Raw genomic sequence first — 14,798 nt, 5'->3', positions numbered from 1 at the left:
GGGGTCTCGCGCAGGCGCGTGGTGGTGGTGATTGGGGGGGGTGGCGGGGTGGAGGGAGAAGGGTCTCGCGCAGGCGCGCAGATGGCTGGCTGTTTAGCAATGGTGAGCTAGGGGATGGAGTGGCAGGCCTGGCAGAGGGCACTCACCCAGCGGCGCGGTCTCGGCGGCCTCTCCCACAGGGTCTTGACTTTCTTGAGGCTCGCCTGCTGGCTCAGAATCAGCCCTAGTTCAGACCCATCCCCTGTTTCCTCATCTTACGGAGTTGGCTAATGGAGGGGCTGAGAAGGCGGCCGGTGCCGATCCCAACCAATAAAAGCTCTCTGTGTGCCGCCAGCCCCGCCCTCACGCGTGGTGCCACTTTTGCTGTTGGCTGAGCCTGAGTCAGGAGGTGGGTGAAGGCTGGTATTGCCCAAGTTGGTGGGCGTTTTCGGCCCGAGGCCAACCTGCAGCGAGTCTTGGCTTCAATTTCCCTATCCCCTTATCAGTCAGTCATATCATAAATAGGGTATTCGTCCTTCTGATCTGCTGTTGAAGCAACACTGTGCCACGTGCTCGCATCTTTGCCCTAATTTTCTAAGAGCAATTAATCAGTTCTCAGACTAACCTTCAATTCTAATGCCTGAATGCACAACGAAACTTAATACTAACATCACATCTTGTATACTATGCCTTCACCTTCTCTACCTCAGCGCTCAGAACTTCTCAGTGATCATCCTCACATCTCCTGACTTGAAGTCAGAAGAACCAATCAAAACGCAGGCCCCTTAGCCTTGCTGCCCAGTTGGCATGGAGACTATTTCCCTGTGCCAACTCTAAAGAACCAACCAATCAAAACTCTTTCACTCTAAGCCACTGGGCACCCCGACCAAATTCGGAACCCAGACCTATCCCAGACCTTGTGTCTAATTACAACTTACAACCCTCAGTGCTAAGGACCAGTATGCATCAACTCTTACTTTCCCTCCTCTCTGCCCGACTCAGAGCAACAAGTCAGAATGGGGATCCTTCAGTTTCCCAGCCAATTAGTATCAGGCCTTCTCCACATTCAACTATCCAATCTGTCCTGGCCCCACTCAAATTAAGCAGTGCCATCCTGGGGCTCATCTCCAATCGTGAATAATAAATTAGCATGACCCAACCACAGTGTGCTCCCTCTTCATGGTTTCTAGCTTCCAAATCTTTATCCATGCTGTGCCCCCTTCCTCACTCACTTCTATTTCCCACTGAACAGTGAAGAAAGAGCCTTTTGTATATTTCCTACTTTTATTTGGCAATAATAAACTGTATATAAAAAGGGAGAAAGAAGGCAGGGAGGCCCTGGATCTCCCCATCTCTGCTTCCCCCAATCATCCACCACCCCTAGGCCCCAGCAGGGACCATCCCTTCCTGCCTTGTGGTAGGGTGGGGATTGACAGGGATGGAAAATGGTGTGTGTGTGTGCACGCATGTATGTGTAGGAGAGTTGGAGCAAGGATGGAGAGGGGTCAAGAATTAGAGGGCCTTCCCTCATCCTCCATCAGAGCTGGCACCCTGAGGAGGGATCTGGAGGGAGTTGTGAGGGTCCACACATGTGTCTCAGCCTATGAGACGGTAGAAGATCCAGCATCCAAAAGTGACCCAGTGACTGGCCCAGCTGAGCTCTGACCATTTGTGGACAGTGTATGCCATGCCATAGCCCTGTGGAAGAGAAAGAAGTGATGGTCCCACTCAGCAAGAACAAAGAAGTGCTCAGGAAAATCCATCTTTTGCTCATTTCTGTGACTCCATGGTAACCCTAGGTAAGGCCCCAAAGATACTGGGTACATATAAAAGGTAAGCAGATTTAATGTTTTTTTTTATTTTGTGTTTTCTTCTTTAAAAATCATTTAAAAAATAAGACAAGACAATCCCACCCTCTGACCTGTACTCTGTACTCTGCCTTATAAATAAAGAGCTCCTAGAAATTGATTTTTTTTAAGCTGAGTCATCCTGCTTCCTGTTGGCAGCTCAGCGGCAGCTCAGCTCGGGCCAAGAATCCAACCAGCAACCCTGTTGCTCAGAGCTCACACTCTTGAGTGAGTCCTTTACCAACTGAGCCACTCGCCCGGCCTTAGAAATTGATTTTTAAAAAAGACAAAAATTGGCAAAGGAGGTGAGGGGCCATTCTCTGTAAAGGAAAAAAAACACACCCAAATAGCTTTTAAATGTATGGCCTCACTCATAATCTTCCTTCTCTCAAACTGGCAAACACATCCAGGAAGTCTGAGGCACTCAGTGGGGTGACAGGCACATTCACATACTACTGGTGGAAGGGCAAAAAAGGTAATTTCTCCATTTTGACTATCAAGAATGGATCCTACAGCTCTGTCTGCACCTGTGTATATCCACAGGGGGACGAGGGTATTACTTGCTGCAGCGTCATTTTTAATAGGAAAGGATGGGAAATCACCTGGGTGTCCCCTGATAAGGAACAAACTACATTGTGTCATATCCTCACAATGGAAAAAATGAATTAGGACACTCTGTACTAATGTGGAAGATTTTCAAGGATTATTATGTGAAAAAAGCAACATGTGGAACAGTGTCATTCATGAGTTACGTTTAGGGTAAAAACCAGGAGGAGGGAATTAAAATACATCTTTATATTTGCTTATTATGCTTACATTTTAGAAGGATATTTTAATCAAATGAATGAAAGTGGTTACCTGAAGATGGCAGTGGGTAGATGGTAGGAGCAAGACTTTCCCCCGAATATCTTCAATATAGTTTTGTTTTTGAATCATGGGATATACATTAACTGTTTTTAAATGTTTTAATTAAATAAGATAAAAATTTATTTAAAAAGTAGCAAAACCCAGATTTTGCACATTCAACCTGAATAAAAATTTAAAATTGTTTTTAATGATGAAAATAATATAAAATAGTTTTATTTTTAATTAAAAAATTTAAAAGAGAAGCATAAGCCTAGATCCTGTAAGAGTCATAAGAATACATATTTTAAAAATTGTTTTTCACTTGAAAAGGAGTAAAATCTGGAATGCACATATTTCACATGAATAAAAGTAGTATATACATTTTAATATACATTTTAAAGTAGAATCCAGAATTTACACACTCAACCTGAATAAAAATGTTTTTAAAAAAATTAAATAAGGAAAAAACCTTGCAAATTCTACCTAAACAAAAATATGATGAAATGATTAATTAAAAAAAAGTAAAACCTGGATTTTGCACTCCATCTCTATAAAATAAATTTTATAAGTAAAATATTTTGCACACTTCACCCAAATAAAAGACCCAACAATGTGAATCAACCAGCGGGACAATGGGGAAGGACAGAGGAGTACTGGCTGCACAAACTAGAGACATACAACACAGGTCCTTATGCCTTAGCTCCCCACTCTGTCCTCATGTTTCCCATGAGCAGGTGGCACATCCCTGGGTATCCCCAGCCCAGGACCCCACCTCACCTGCTCCTCTGTGGTATCGTCCACGTCGACATCGAACAGGGAGCCCAGGTAGGCCAGGTGGAAGACGGCCAGGGCCCCAAAAAGCAGGTTTAAGGTTCGCACCCTTAGGCCCTGCGGGGGACAGATGGATATACTTGCTAGCTGGACCTACTCGCTGTCTCCCAGTCTCACCTGGGCAGGGGAGCCCAGGGAGACACACCAAGTACAGTGGGTCCCAGAAATGAGGTTGTCCAAGGCACCCCCCGGGGTAGAAAAGAGATGGTTCAGATCCTCTTATGGGAGCTCAAGGGTTATCCAGGGATGAGGGCACTGTTAGCATTGAGGGCATTCAGGTTGGGAGAGATGCAAATATTAAGGCAGAGGGGGAAGACTAGTGGGGCTGAGTTGGGGGTTTCTGGTGATAAACATCAGTTGTCAGATGGGAGGCAAACCTGAGGTTTTTTGTACTTCTTATTGCAAACAAAATACAAATAAACAAACAAAAGCATGGTCTACAGGGCCCACCGCCCTCCCCCTTGCTCACTCTGCTCAAGCCACTCTGGCCTCCTTGCTGTTCCTCAAATATTCCAGGCCCTCTCCCATCTCAGGGCCTTTATACTGGTTCTTACCTTTGCCTGGAATGCTTCCAACCCTTAACTCCTTCAGGTAAAGAACTCGAAAGGTACCTCCCTGTTTAAAATTGAATCCACTCACCCCCTCATACTTCCCCTTCCCCTTCCCTTATATTCCTCCTTGGCACTAATCACAATCTAACAAATTATTATACTTTACTGACTTAGTTTTTATTTACTGTCTCACCTGTTAAAATGTTTGTCCCAGAGGGCTGGGACTTTGTTCTCTTTTGTTCACCACTGTGTCTCCAGCACCTGAAACAGTGCCTGGTACCAGCAGGTGCTCAATAAGTGTTTACTGGGAACATGAATGCCAGGTGTGTATACAACAGGTACTTGATAAATGTTTGTTAGAGAGATGGATGCCAGTGAATAGAGGTGAGGTTACAGGGGTGGCTCAGGCACTACAAGAGGAAGCTGGGCACCCTGAGACAGATATAAGATGGAGACAGAATAACATATTTGAGGGTGAGTGTAGGGCACGAGGTTACCCAGGCTGAACCCTCACCAAACGATGCTGGTGTGAACAGTCTGGTGGGCACTGTTTTGACAAGACGCAGGCACTGAGGATCCGAGCCAGGCGCTTCCGGAGGACTGGGGCAGATGTAGGGAGGTAAGGGGGTCAGGTTAGCTTCAGGAGACAGTGGGTCCAGCCCCCCCAGCAACCTTCCATCCAGTCTGCTGAACTGGGCTCTCCACTCACCGTGCTCCACATAAGTGATAAACGCCAGGGACAGCAGCACTGCTGCCAGATGGAAGCTGAAACCCTGGGGTGCAGGAGGCAATGAGGTAAGTGAAGAGGAGGCCTTGGCTACACCCACCCGGCTTCCTCCCTGATCCCGTTCCACCCTGCTCACATGCAGGAGGGCGCTGGCTGCATAGGTGACCAGCACAGCCGAGAAGGTTCCCAGGCGGAGAGCATTCTTGAAAACATCTGGAGGGGAGAGATGTGGGTTAAGAGTCCCAAGATTTCCCTCTGCCCTTGCTTGGGGGAAACAGGGCAGGGTGAGGATACCCACAACCTGTAGGAACCCCCAGGATGAAGTCTTTTTTTTATTAGTTTCAGGAGTACAAAACAGCATAGTGATTAGACATTTACACACCTCACAATGTGATAACCCCAACAAGTCTACTACCCATCTCTGACACTGTACATAGCTGTGGACAAAGTCTTTATAATGGCCTCAAACTTCATATGTCTAAAATTTAGCTCCTGGATTTCCCTTCCAACCTGCTCCTCCCACAATCTCCCTAAGTTCAGTCAATGTCAACTCTACCCTTCCAGTTCCTTAGGGCAAAAAATTCAGAATCACCCTTCATCTGCCCTTCCCCCACTCCCACAGCCAAACTCAGCAAATCCTGTTAGTTCCACCATCAGAATTTATCCAGAATCCGACCTCTCCTTTCCATGTCCACTGCTGCTGCCACCATTGCTGGCCTGGACTATGCAATGGCCTCCTCACTGCTTCCGCCTTTGCCCCCTCCCTGTCTCCTCACAGCAGCCAGAGGGTCCTGTTACAACCCAAGTCAGCCCAAGGCCCTCCTCTGCTCATATCCACGCTGTGGCTCTAGCTTCCAGAGAAAAAGCCAAAGTCCTCCCAGTGGCCAATGTGGCCCTACAGGACCAGGCCCCTGATACCTCTCTGACCTCACCTCCTGCCACTGGCCCCCTCGCTCTCTCTGCTCCTGCACAACTGGTCTCCTCAAACTTGCCAGGCATTCTCCTGCCTCAGTGCCTTTGCAATGGCTGTTCCCTCCATGTGTTAATCTCCTTCCCCACATATTCACATTGCTTTTTCTCTCACCTTCTTCAAGTCTTTGCTCAAATGTTACCTCCATGGGACTTGCTCTGGCTAGTCTATTTAAAATTGCAACCTCCCACCCCCACTGCCAATACTCCCAGATCATCTTTCCTTTATTATTATTATTATTATTATTATTATTATTATTATTATTACCATTGCACTTATCACCACTTAAATTATTGTGTATTTTTTCTCTTATTATCTGCTCCCCTCTACAAAAATGCCAGCTCCATGAGGCAGGGAATTGGTGGGGGTTTTTTCCTTGCAGTACCTTCAGTGCCTAGCACACAGTAGGTTCTAGGTTCTCAGTTAATGTTTACTGTTTGAATGTATGAAAGGGCTGGGGTGAGGACTCCCAACTCTTGGAGCGGTGACTTGGTGACTCACAGTTATTTAGCCAATAAGACATGGGCAGGTTCCAGCTTGTGACAACTTCCACCATGGACCGAGGCAGCTCCACGTTCAGTGGCTTGGACACTGTCAGGTCCCTGTGGGCAAAAGAGATGCAAATTCATCTTAGATCTCTACCTATCTGACTGCCACCTTTTTGTCTTATTTCCTCCCCGGGGAGCAACTTCCCTCCTCCCTGCATCTGCTCTAGGCAGCACCCTGTGGGAGAGGGGGGCCCCAGCCCTCCCCACCATTCCAGGTGATCCTTCTCCTCGTTGAAGCCGGCCCCCGCCAATGTGGCTGTGGCCTCGGACAGGAAGCCCACAAAATAGTTGCTGAAGTGGAAGGAGACAGCACTCTCATAGGCTCGCAGCCACCTGGTGAGAAAGGAGCAGATGGGAGAGGCATCATGCCCAGGGTCCGGTATGACACCCCACCATGTGTCAACATCCCTAGCCCCACTTTGTAGACTCACCTTACCATGGTGCCCCTAAGGCCCCCGGGGGTCAGGAAGGCAGCAGAGAAGAAAGGAAAGAGAATCAGAGAGGCCCAGGAGGCTGGCATGAGTTGTTAAGACAAGACAGAAACATGGTGGCAAAAAGGTACACTGTGATAGTCACACACATACATACACTGTCAGTTTCATGGGGCTCAAATGGATGTGTGAGTTGCTCTATAATATGACACGGTCCCACAGTCTTACGTGGCCAGACATCCAGACCCAGCCACCATCAGAGGCCAATCTCACAGCCCTACACCCTGACAACAGCCACATGGCCAGATACAAATACTGTCAGACGTGCAGCCTTGCAGCTCTCTAACCTGACTCAGTGACTATAAGGCACACAAAAGTCCTTTAGTTAGGCACAGAGACCATCGAGCACCTTGCTATGCACACATAAACAAGTCTTCACTCAAGATAGTCATCCTGTCAGTCATATAATAGACACGGTAAAAAACAGGCAGAGTCCCACACTGGAAAAAGCGTTGGTTCTGGAATCAGGCCTGGGATTAATGCCTGGCTGTTTCGCTGGGTAACACTGGGCAAGTCACTCTACCTTCCAGAGCCTCATTCAGCATCAGACACAATCAGTGGCCACTGAGTAGGGGAGGGGGTCATACAATCAAATAGCCAGAAGGAATCCTATAGTCACATGAGAGGCTGATGGTTGCTCCTATAGACAGGCACAGGCACAGGGTTGGTCACAACACCTCAGGGTCAACAATACCACACAACCAGAGACGTTAGACCCACAGGCAGAATCCATCACATACAGGCATACAACACAATACAGTCAGACCCATACCCAGCCAGAGTTACAGACAAGCCAACCTTACCTTACCCAATGACAGCCACATACCCCATTGTTGACAATGGCACACAGCCAGACAGCCAGAACTCCAGTCCCACACAGGGAGTCAGTGGCTGATAGGCAAACAACCCATACACACCCCTAGTCAGAGTCACAGACAGGGCAGCATCACCAACCAACACATACTTGTCACTCCCTGTTGTAGTCATATAACTTGCTTCTAATGGTGAAACAGCAGAACAGATGGACAGCTATACACAGAGGTGTCAGAGTGTCAGTCATACACAGTCACAGAGCCAGTCTTGGCCAAACAACAGCCACAGACAGACACTCATTCTCTGTCTAGTCATGGGCTAGATGGTCTCAGACTTAACAGAGCCAATCAGTCAGACTTTACACCCCCACCCCAGTTAGCCCACTTGCCCTCACCACCTGCCTTCATTTACCTGGCTTTGCGTTTCTTGCTGTAGTAACAGAAGACAGACAGAAGATTAAGAGACAGGCTCAGAGCTGGGGAGGCCCCAGATCCCTACCCAACCCCCTCACTGCTGGGCAGAGGCCTCAAAGGTCGTGCTCACTTGCGAAGGAGGCGATCACCATCAAGGGGGATGAAGTACGGGAAGAGGTAAGGGCCCACACAGGTGGACAGCACAAGGCACAGCAGGGCCAGCGCCAGGCTCCGGGCCACCTTCTGCAGCCACCGGCGGCTCTGTGGGGATCAAGGCTCCATGAACACTGCCCTGTGGTGGCTCCCACAGTCCCTGCCCACCTAGTCACCAAAGACCTCACCAGCGGGCGGCCTTGGACAGCCTGTAGGTAGCTGTGGAAGGATATCCAGGGCCCAAAGACGATGGTCCCCACGAAGTAGAGGTAGCCCATGAACTCCACAGGCGAGGGCACGGCACCCACCTCGCCCCGGTCCAGGTCGAAGCCCAGAGACACCGCCTTCATGGCCACAATCATCTGGGCCCCTATGTGTGGCGCCCATGGTCAAGTGGATGGGCAGAGAGCAGGTCAACATGTGGGAATGGGGCGCACCAGGTAAGGGGTGGTAGGAAAAGAGGAGTACAAGGATGAACAGGTGGGTGCAGAGTCAGACAGGAAGGTGAGCAGGTGGGCCCAGGACTGGCAGATGCTCTGATTCAAGAGTTAGGCATGTACATGAGATGGGAAAGACAGAGAGGGGAGTGGGGGAAGGTATGGTAGAGAGAGACACAGACTTAAAGGGAAACTGAGGCCTGCTCGTCCAGTGGCGTGGCCAGATGAGGGAGAAAAGTGGGGAAGGAAAGACAGGGTTGGGGGAGTTAGGAGATGTTGCGTGGGGCAGGAGGGCTGAGGCAGGTCCGAGGGCCAGGGCTACCTACCTCGCATCTTGTGCCATGTCACGGTGTCCACCATGTGCATCTCACTGAGGAAAAAAGGTGGCATAATTCTCCAAGACTCCCTCCTCCAGGGGGAGCCCAAGCTCAGCCTGTCCCGTATAGCCTTTAGAAAGAAGAAGTTTCCCACATTCCCTCCTCCAGGAACACATCTCACCCTCCCTGTCCTGAACAACCTCATAAGGAGCAGTCCTGGGGCCCGCCCGCCCTTCTGCTGACAGTGTGGGGATGAGGGCTCACACCCATACCCCATGAGCAGGTAGATGAGGATGGTGACGGAGAGGAAGACGCCTCGATGGGAGGAATGTCGGCAAAGGAACAGTACTAGGTAGCACAAGAGGCTGAGCAGCACGACCCAAACCATGTGCAGCTGGAAGAAGTGGTAGAGGCTGAAGAACCCGCCTGCAACGGTGCTTGCGTGCTTCAGGTAGGATGGCAACCCTTCAGGTGAGAGGAAGAGAGAACAAAGCGGGAAGTTGGGTGGGCTGGCAGGAAGGCAGGACAACCTGGGCAGAGGGCATAGCCTGGGCAAAAGCCTAGAGATTGGACTGTGGTGGGATTGCAGGGGATTCCAAACAGGTGTTGGGGAGCTGGAAAGGTGGCAGGGCCTGGGTTTAAAGAAAAGAAACATCTATAAAGGAAATTGGGGGAATCCTGGAGGAAATTTGAGTATCAACTGTATTGGATAATATTATTGCATCTAGATTAAATTTCTTGAGTGGTGATGGTTAAGGCTGTGGCTGTTGGGGGAAGATGTTCTTGTGGGGGGGAGGGCACACACTGAAGGATTTGGAGTGAAGTGTCAGCAGGTTATTCAAGTGATTCAGATAGATAGATAGATTGATAGATAGAGCAGGCTAATGTGGGAAGATGTTAACAGTTGGAGTCTGGTAATGCATATATGGGCGTTCATTGTACAATTCTTTAACTTTTTGGTAACGGAAATATTTCAAAATGATAAACCTAGGAAAAATTAAAACATCAATTTAAAAATAAGAGAAAAAAGGAAGTGTAGAACCTTTGAATCTGAGATTTCCAAAATTCTCAGCATTCTATAGGGATCTTGGGAACTTGTAATCTTATCATTTGGATATAGGTTTGCCATGATTGCAGAAACATTCCAGAATCCTAGAATCCAAAAATCTTATCATGCCCTGATTCTAGAGATCCAGAATGCCAGCATTTTAGAAAGCTAGAATGTGAAAATTTCAACTTGTCAGAATTCCCAAGCTCTGTAATGTGGTACTATGGGATTCCATAACCCTTTGACACCAACATTCCAGAAACTAATAACCTTGGGATGTAGACACTTCAGGATCCCAAGATCCAAGAACCTCAGCTTTCTAGAACCCAAGAATCCTGGAAGGCATGGCTTGGCATGGTGTGGCTGAACATAGTAGGATGTGGTGTAGTGGAATGGTGCTTGGACTGGTGGGATGCGGTGGGTTGGGCATGTTGGCACCTGGCTTGGCATGGCAATACACAAGACGTGGCAGGATAAAGTGTGGCTTTGTATGGATGAATGTGGCAGACGTAATATGGCCTGGCATGATGGCACACAGTGTGGCAAGCACTTACCGAGCCTCCAGAGGAGGCGGCAGGCAAGGCAGATGGCAAGGAGCAGCCAGATCTGGTCAAGGCCCTGCTGGGCAGTAGGCAGGAGACATCCCTGCAGCAGCTGCTGGAAAAATTCCTGGCGGCTGAAGGTGGCCATTGCGGCCCCCCACAGATGGATAGACCTGCCAAAGTGGGGACACAGAGACGGGATGTCCATGGGGCAGATCATACTCAAGGAATGGACTCGAGCACTCAGATTTTGGTTTGGGACTGTCCAACCCATGTAGAGACACGGTACTGGGGGACTAGGGGAGAGTGTGAGTGTCAGGTACATCAGACTGAGCCACCAACTGTGTGTCGGGGGGTGTCCTGGGTGCACACACAGAGCCCATGACCTGTGGTAAATGAAGGACCTATGTCTCTTGTATGCTGTGACAGTCGTGGTCCAATGGTGATTGAATGGTGTACATTCTAGTCCCATATATCAAATGGGGGGGCTCTCTGCTTTCCAAGGTAGAGTCACTCTGTGTGGATGGCAGAGAGGAAGATCCTGTGACACTTGGGGGCCGTGCGCATCTCTCCTTGTACGGATGTGGGGGGTGTCCTGTATCCCCCGCGTTCCCCATCTCACCCCTCCCGGCCTCTCCCGGCCACCAACAAAGCCCTGCCAAGGCCCCGGGGTTTCAGGGAGGTGGTGGTGATGATTGGGGGTAGAGTAGGAGGGGAGTCTGAAAGGTGATGGAGAGGGGACCCTAGAACACGCGCTGCAGACCCGTGCGGGGAGGCCGGCTCAGGATGGGAGCGGAGGAGCCGCGTGCGCACTCCTGCGACCTACCTGGCAGGAAGGAAGCCGCGGTCCCGGGGGCCGGGGACGCACCGCCGCCGCCACCGTCGCCGCCTCCTCCGGGCAGCCTCCCCCACAGGCCGCAAGGCCGGGACCAGCTGCGGCTCCCAAGACAGCGCGGCGAGCGGGCCCTTTAAATCCCAGGGAGGCCCAGCCGGCCAGCTCAGCCAATGAAAGGGCAGGAGCGGGGCGGGGCTGGCGGAGGAGGAGGGGAGCGGGAGGATCCAGGGAAGGAGGAGCGGGAGATTGAGAAGAGCAAGGCGTTGGGGGGAGGGAAGCGGGGGCCGTCTGTGCGCACCATGCTCGTGCCCACACCTTTCTGGCCTTGGGTGTTGCAGCTCCTGAACGTTCGCGTCCGGAGGTCTCTGGCTATCTAAGAAGAAACTTTCGAATCTTCAGATTCCTAACCCCGCTTCCCACAACTGCTCACCCTCTCACATTGTTGTGCCCCCATTCCACAGATGGGAAAATAAACCGAGGTCTCTCCTTCCCTATCCTTTGAGGGAACTGAAGGAATTTCCAATCTTCCCCACCCCCAGGGACGGGCCAGAAATATTTGTAAGTATTGACTGTGTCACTGAGGAGCACCAATTAGGTGCCTGTGCTTCTCCTAGAGACTCCTTGTGAGCACTTGGCGTGTCGTTGAGAACTGATTTGCCTGCTTAATCCCCCACCCCTTAATTACCCTGCTTTGAGGGTGACCCCAGCAACTAGTGAGTGTTCCCGGTGAACCAGGAGGGTGGTACGGAGCCTGGATCAATCTGGACCACTTATGAAGCTCTTACAGCGTCCCCAGCCATAGTTTGTATTAGGCTCTATCTGCACCAACACTGCGGATTTATGCTACACTTGCTGTCTGCCTCCCCCACCGTCCAGAGTCTGGGCACTCCACTCTGTTCCTAGGCTGATGAAGGGCCTATTTTTCCAAAGGAGCATTTATTGCGCATGTATTGCATGCTTAGCTCTGATGTGGAAGGGAGAAGAAAGCCCGGATCAAGCTGGACCCACCGTGACCTGAGGAGCTAAGGAAAACAGGTTCTAATCAGATTAGTGCCTGCCTGTATGGAGCTGGGCAAGTCACCCCCACTCACCCAGCTTCAGTGTCCCTTTCCGTTGAACAAAAGAGTGGGCTTAGCAGTTCTTAGCTTAGAAATAGCAATGACAATTGAAGAGAAATGTGTAAGTCTCCTCTCTTAAAAAAACAATGTTAGTTACATGACGAATTAAAACAAAAAACAACAAAAAAGACGTTAACGTGAAGTTAAATGGAGTTTTGATTCATAAATTAACATTCATTTATTACAAACAAAAATATTGAGCCCAGTAAGAATGTACATAATGAATAAATAGGCCAGATGCATGAATGCTAATTCCTTTCCTTAACAGCAGAATACAAGCCATATATACTTCATTCTAATTTTTTCTCTCAGTTTTCAAACTACTCAAGTAGAGTCAACAATGATCCACAGCACATGCCAAAAATATTTTCCTTAGTTGCAAGACCTGGCATTTAAAACTGAAAGATCCTCACTAAACACCACACTAAGGTTCACAGACTTGATTGTTTACATCTAGTCTTTTGATGTGGGTGATAAGGAACTGATGTCTAGATTCTAGGACATATAAAGGACATCTACAAAATCAATAAGAAAAGGACAAACAATACACCAGGAAATGGATGGTGGACATGAATAGGTAATTCACAACAGAAGACAACTGAAATGGTCAGTATGTATAACCTGTGAAAAGATACACCAATCTCTTTAGTTGTCAGGGGAAATGCAAAATTAAAACAACGATTAGATACATTTCACATCTACTAGGTGTTGAGCTTCATATTTTAACACTAGAGCTTAGTAGAGAGTGGGCATTCAATAAATATCTGTCAGATTTTATAGCCTTTGTGGTCATTCTGTGTTAATTAACCGTTTCTGGGGCATTTTAAATGACCTCCCCATAATTAAAGAGATGCAAATTAAAACAGATCACATTTTTCACTTATTAGATTGGCAAAAAAATGCCAAGCCTCATAGTAACATTTAATCTATTATCTACCTATCTATATCTATTTTTTATAAAGTATTTGATAGTAATTTCAGACATGATACCCTTTCAACTAAATAGTTAAGTATGAATTTCCTAAGAAAAAGGAAGTTTTCTTACATTCCAACCAGCAGCATATGAGGCTCCCAATATCTCTGCCTCATTGACACTTGTTATCTGACATTTTGATTCTAGCCATCCTAGTGGGTATGCCAGTAATGTTCCTCTATAGCAGTGGTTCTCAACCTGTGGGTCGTGACTCCTTTGGGGATCAAATGACCCTTTCACAGAAGTTGCCTAAGACCATCAGAAAACAAAAAGATATTTACATTACGATTCATAACAGTAGCAAAATTATAGTTATAGAGTAGCAACGAAAATAATTTTATGGTTGGGGGTCACCACAACATGAGGAACTAACTGTATTAAGGGGTGGCGGCATTAGGAAGGTTGAGAACCGCTGCTCTATATGAAAAGGAAATCCTGGGTCATGATATGCATTCTGTTATCAGGTCTTTTCAAGTCTCCCTCAATCTGAACGATGTCTTAGTCTTCCCTTAACTTTCATGATCTTGATGTTTTCTAAGAGCCACAGGCCAGTTATTTGGAAGAATGTCCTTCAATTTGGGTTTATCTGATATTTCCTCAGGGTTAGATCTGGATTCTGCCTTTTTGGCAGGAATTCCACAGAAGTGACCTGTGTTCTTCTTAGTGTATCCAGAGGCACAAGGTATTGGTTAATTCTCAAATTGTTGTTATAAGCTTTGATCATGTGATTAAGGTGGCATCTTCCAGGTTTTCCCACTGTAAATGTACTTTTTCCCTTTGTAATGAATATCTTGTAGGGACATACTTTGAGACTATGTAACTCTCTAATGTTTCTTCAAATTTCCACTCACTAATTTAGCATCCATTGGTGATTCTTGCCTGAAGTAATTACTACTATGATGATGGCCAAAGGATGATTTTCTTTTACATGTATAGCTGGAATTTTACTGTAAGAAAAAGCTTTCCCCTTTTCCCCTTGTATTTATTTATTTGTTTGTTTATTTGTATCAGTATGAGACTCATGGATGCTTCTTTTTTTTTTAAGATTTTTTATTGGGAAATTGGGGGAAGGGGAACAGACAAGTTGCTATCCTTTTTGTTCTTCAATCTAGTTGTGGAGGACGTTGCTTCACTGGCCCAAATTGGCACCATCATTGCGCTCTTCCCGGGCGAGGCACATCAGTCGCCGGCTTCTGGACGGCCGCTCACAGCGGCTGCTGGCCGCTCATGCTGGCTGCTGGCTACACACGGTAGGTAGCCCATGGCAACCCACCTGCCGTCGCGGGAGACTCACGGAGACTCACGGCAGCCCAGCTCCAGGTCGAGGTCGAGCTGTTGTTCAGCATCTTAGCTGTAGAG

General features: G+C 48.2%; 2 protein-coding genes across 3 annotated transcripts in view; both read right to left on the bottom strand.

Moving 5' to 3' along the window:
- Window positions 1–263, bottom strand: part of EBP (EBP cholestenol delta-isomerase) — a 5,317-nt gene extending 5,054 nt beyond the window's left edge. Inside the window, exon 1 of the mRNA XM_019629657.1 lies at window positions 147–263. The gene's annotated coding sequence lies outside the window, so the exon portion shown is untranslated. The remainder of the gene's footprint in view (window positions 1–146) is intronic.
- Window positions 264–448: 185 nt separating this feature from the next.
- Window positions 449–11,496, bottom strand: PORCN (porcupine O-acyltransferase). Of its 2 annotated transcripts, XM_019629654.1 has the most exons (15): window positions 11,340–11,496; window positions 10,526–10,686; window positions 9,196–9,388; window positions 8,933–8,976; window positions 8,358–8,539; window positions 8,147–8,277; window positions 8,015–8,032; window positions 6,731–6,745; window positions 6,507–6,632; window positions 6,253–6,353; window positions 4,918–4,994; window positions 4,764–4,827; window positions 4,569–4,654; window positions 3,450–3,560; window positions 449–1,677 (listed from the first exon to the last, which is right to left on the bottom strand). In XM_019629654.1, exons 2-15 carry the CDS (start codon window positions 10,659–10,661, stop codon window positions 1,576–1,578), a joined length of 1,386 nt encoding a protein of 461 aa, XP_019485199.1. In that variant the 5' UTR covers window positions 10,662–10,686; window positions 11,340–11,496; the 3' UTR covers window positions 449–1,575. The 2 variants fall into 2 exon arrangements, with proteins under 2 accessions (XP_019485199.1, XP_019485200.1); XM_019629655.1 differs by lacking the exons at window positions 6,731–6,745; window positions 8,015–8,032.
- Window positions 11,497–14,798: the final 3,302 nt, after the last annotated feature.

Source organism: Hipposideros armiger, unplaced genomic scaffold (assembly GCF_001890085.2).
Source record: "Hipposideros armiger isolate ML-2016 unplaced genomic scaffold, ASM189008v1 scaffold_862, whole genome shotgun sequence".
Lineage (NCBI taxonomy): Eukaryota > Metazoa > Chordata > Mammalia > Chiroptera > Hipposideridae > Hipposideros > Hipposideros armiger.
The sequence above is the reverse complement of the archived record's forward strand: the minus strand, read 5'-3'. Positions and strand labels throughout refer to the sequence as shown.

Coding starts and splice junctions, on each gene's coding strand:
- PORCN (XM_019629654.1), bottom strand. CDS start 10,661: ATGGCCACCTTCAGCCGCCAGGAATTTTTCCAGCAGCTGCTGCAGGGA. Junction 8,540..8,932: donor GACATGGCACAAGATGCGAG/GTAGGTAGCCCT, acceptor CGCCACACATAG/GGGCCCAGATGATTGTGGCC. Junction 4,995..6,252: donor GTCTTATTGGCTAAATAACT/GTGAGTCACCAA, acceptor TCTCCCCTCCAG/ATGTTTTCAAGAATGCTCTC.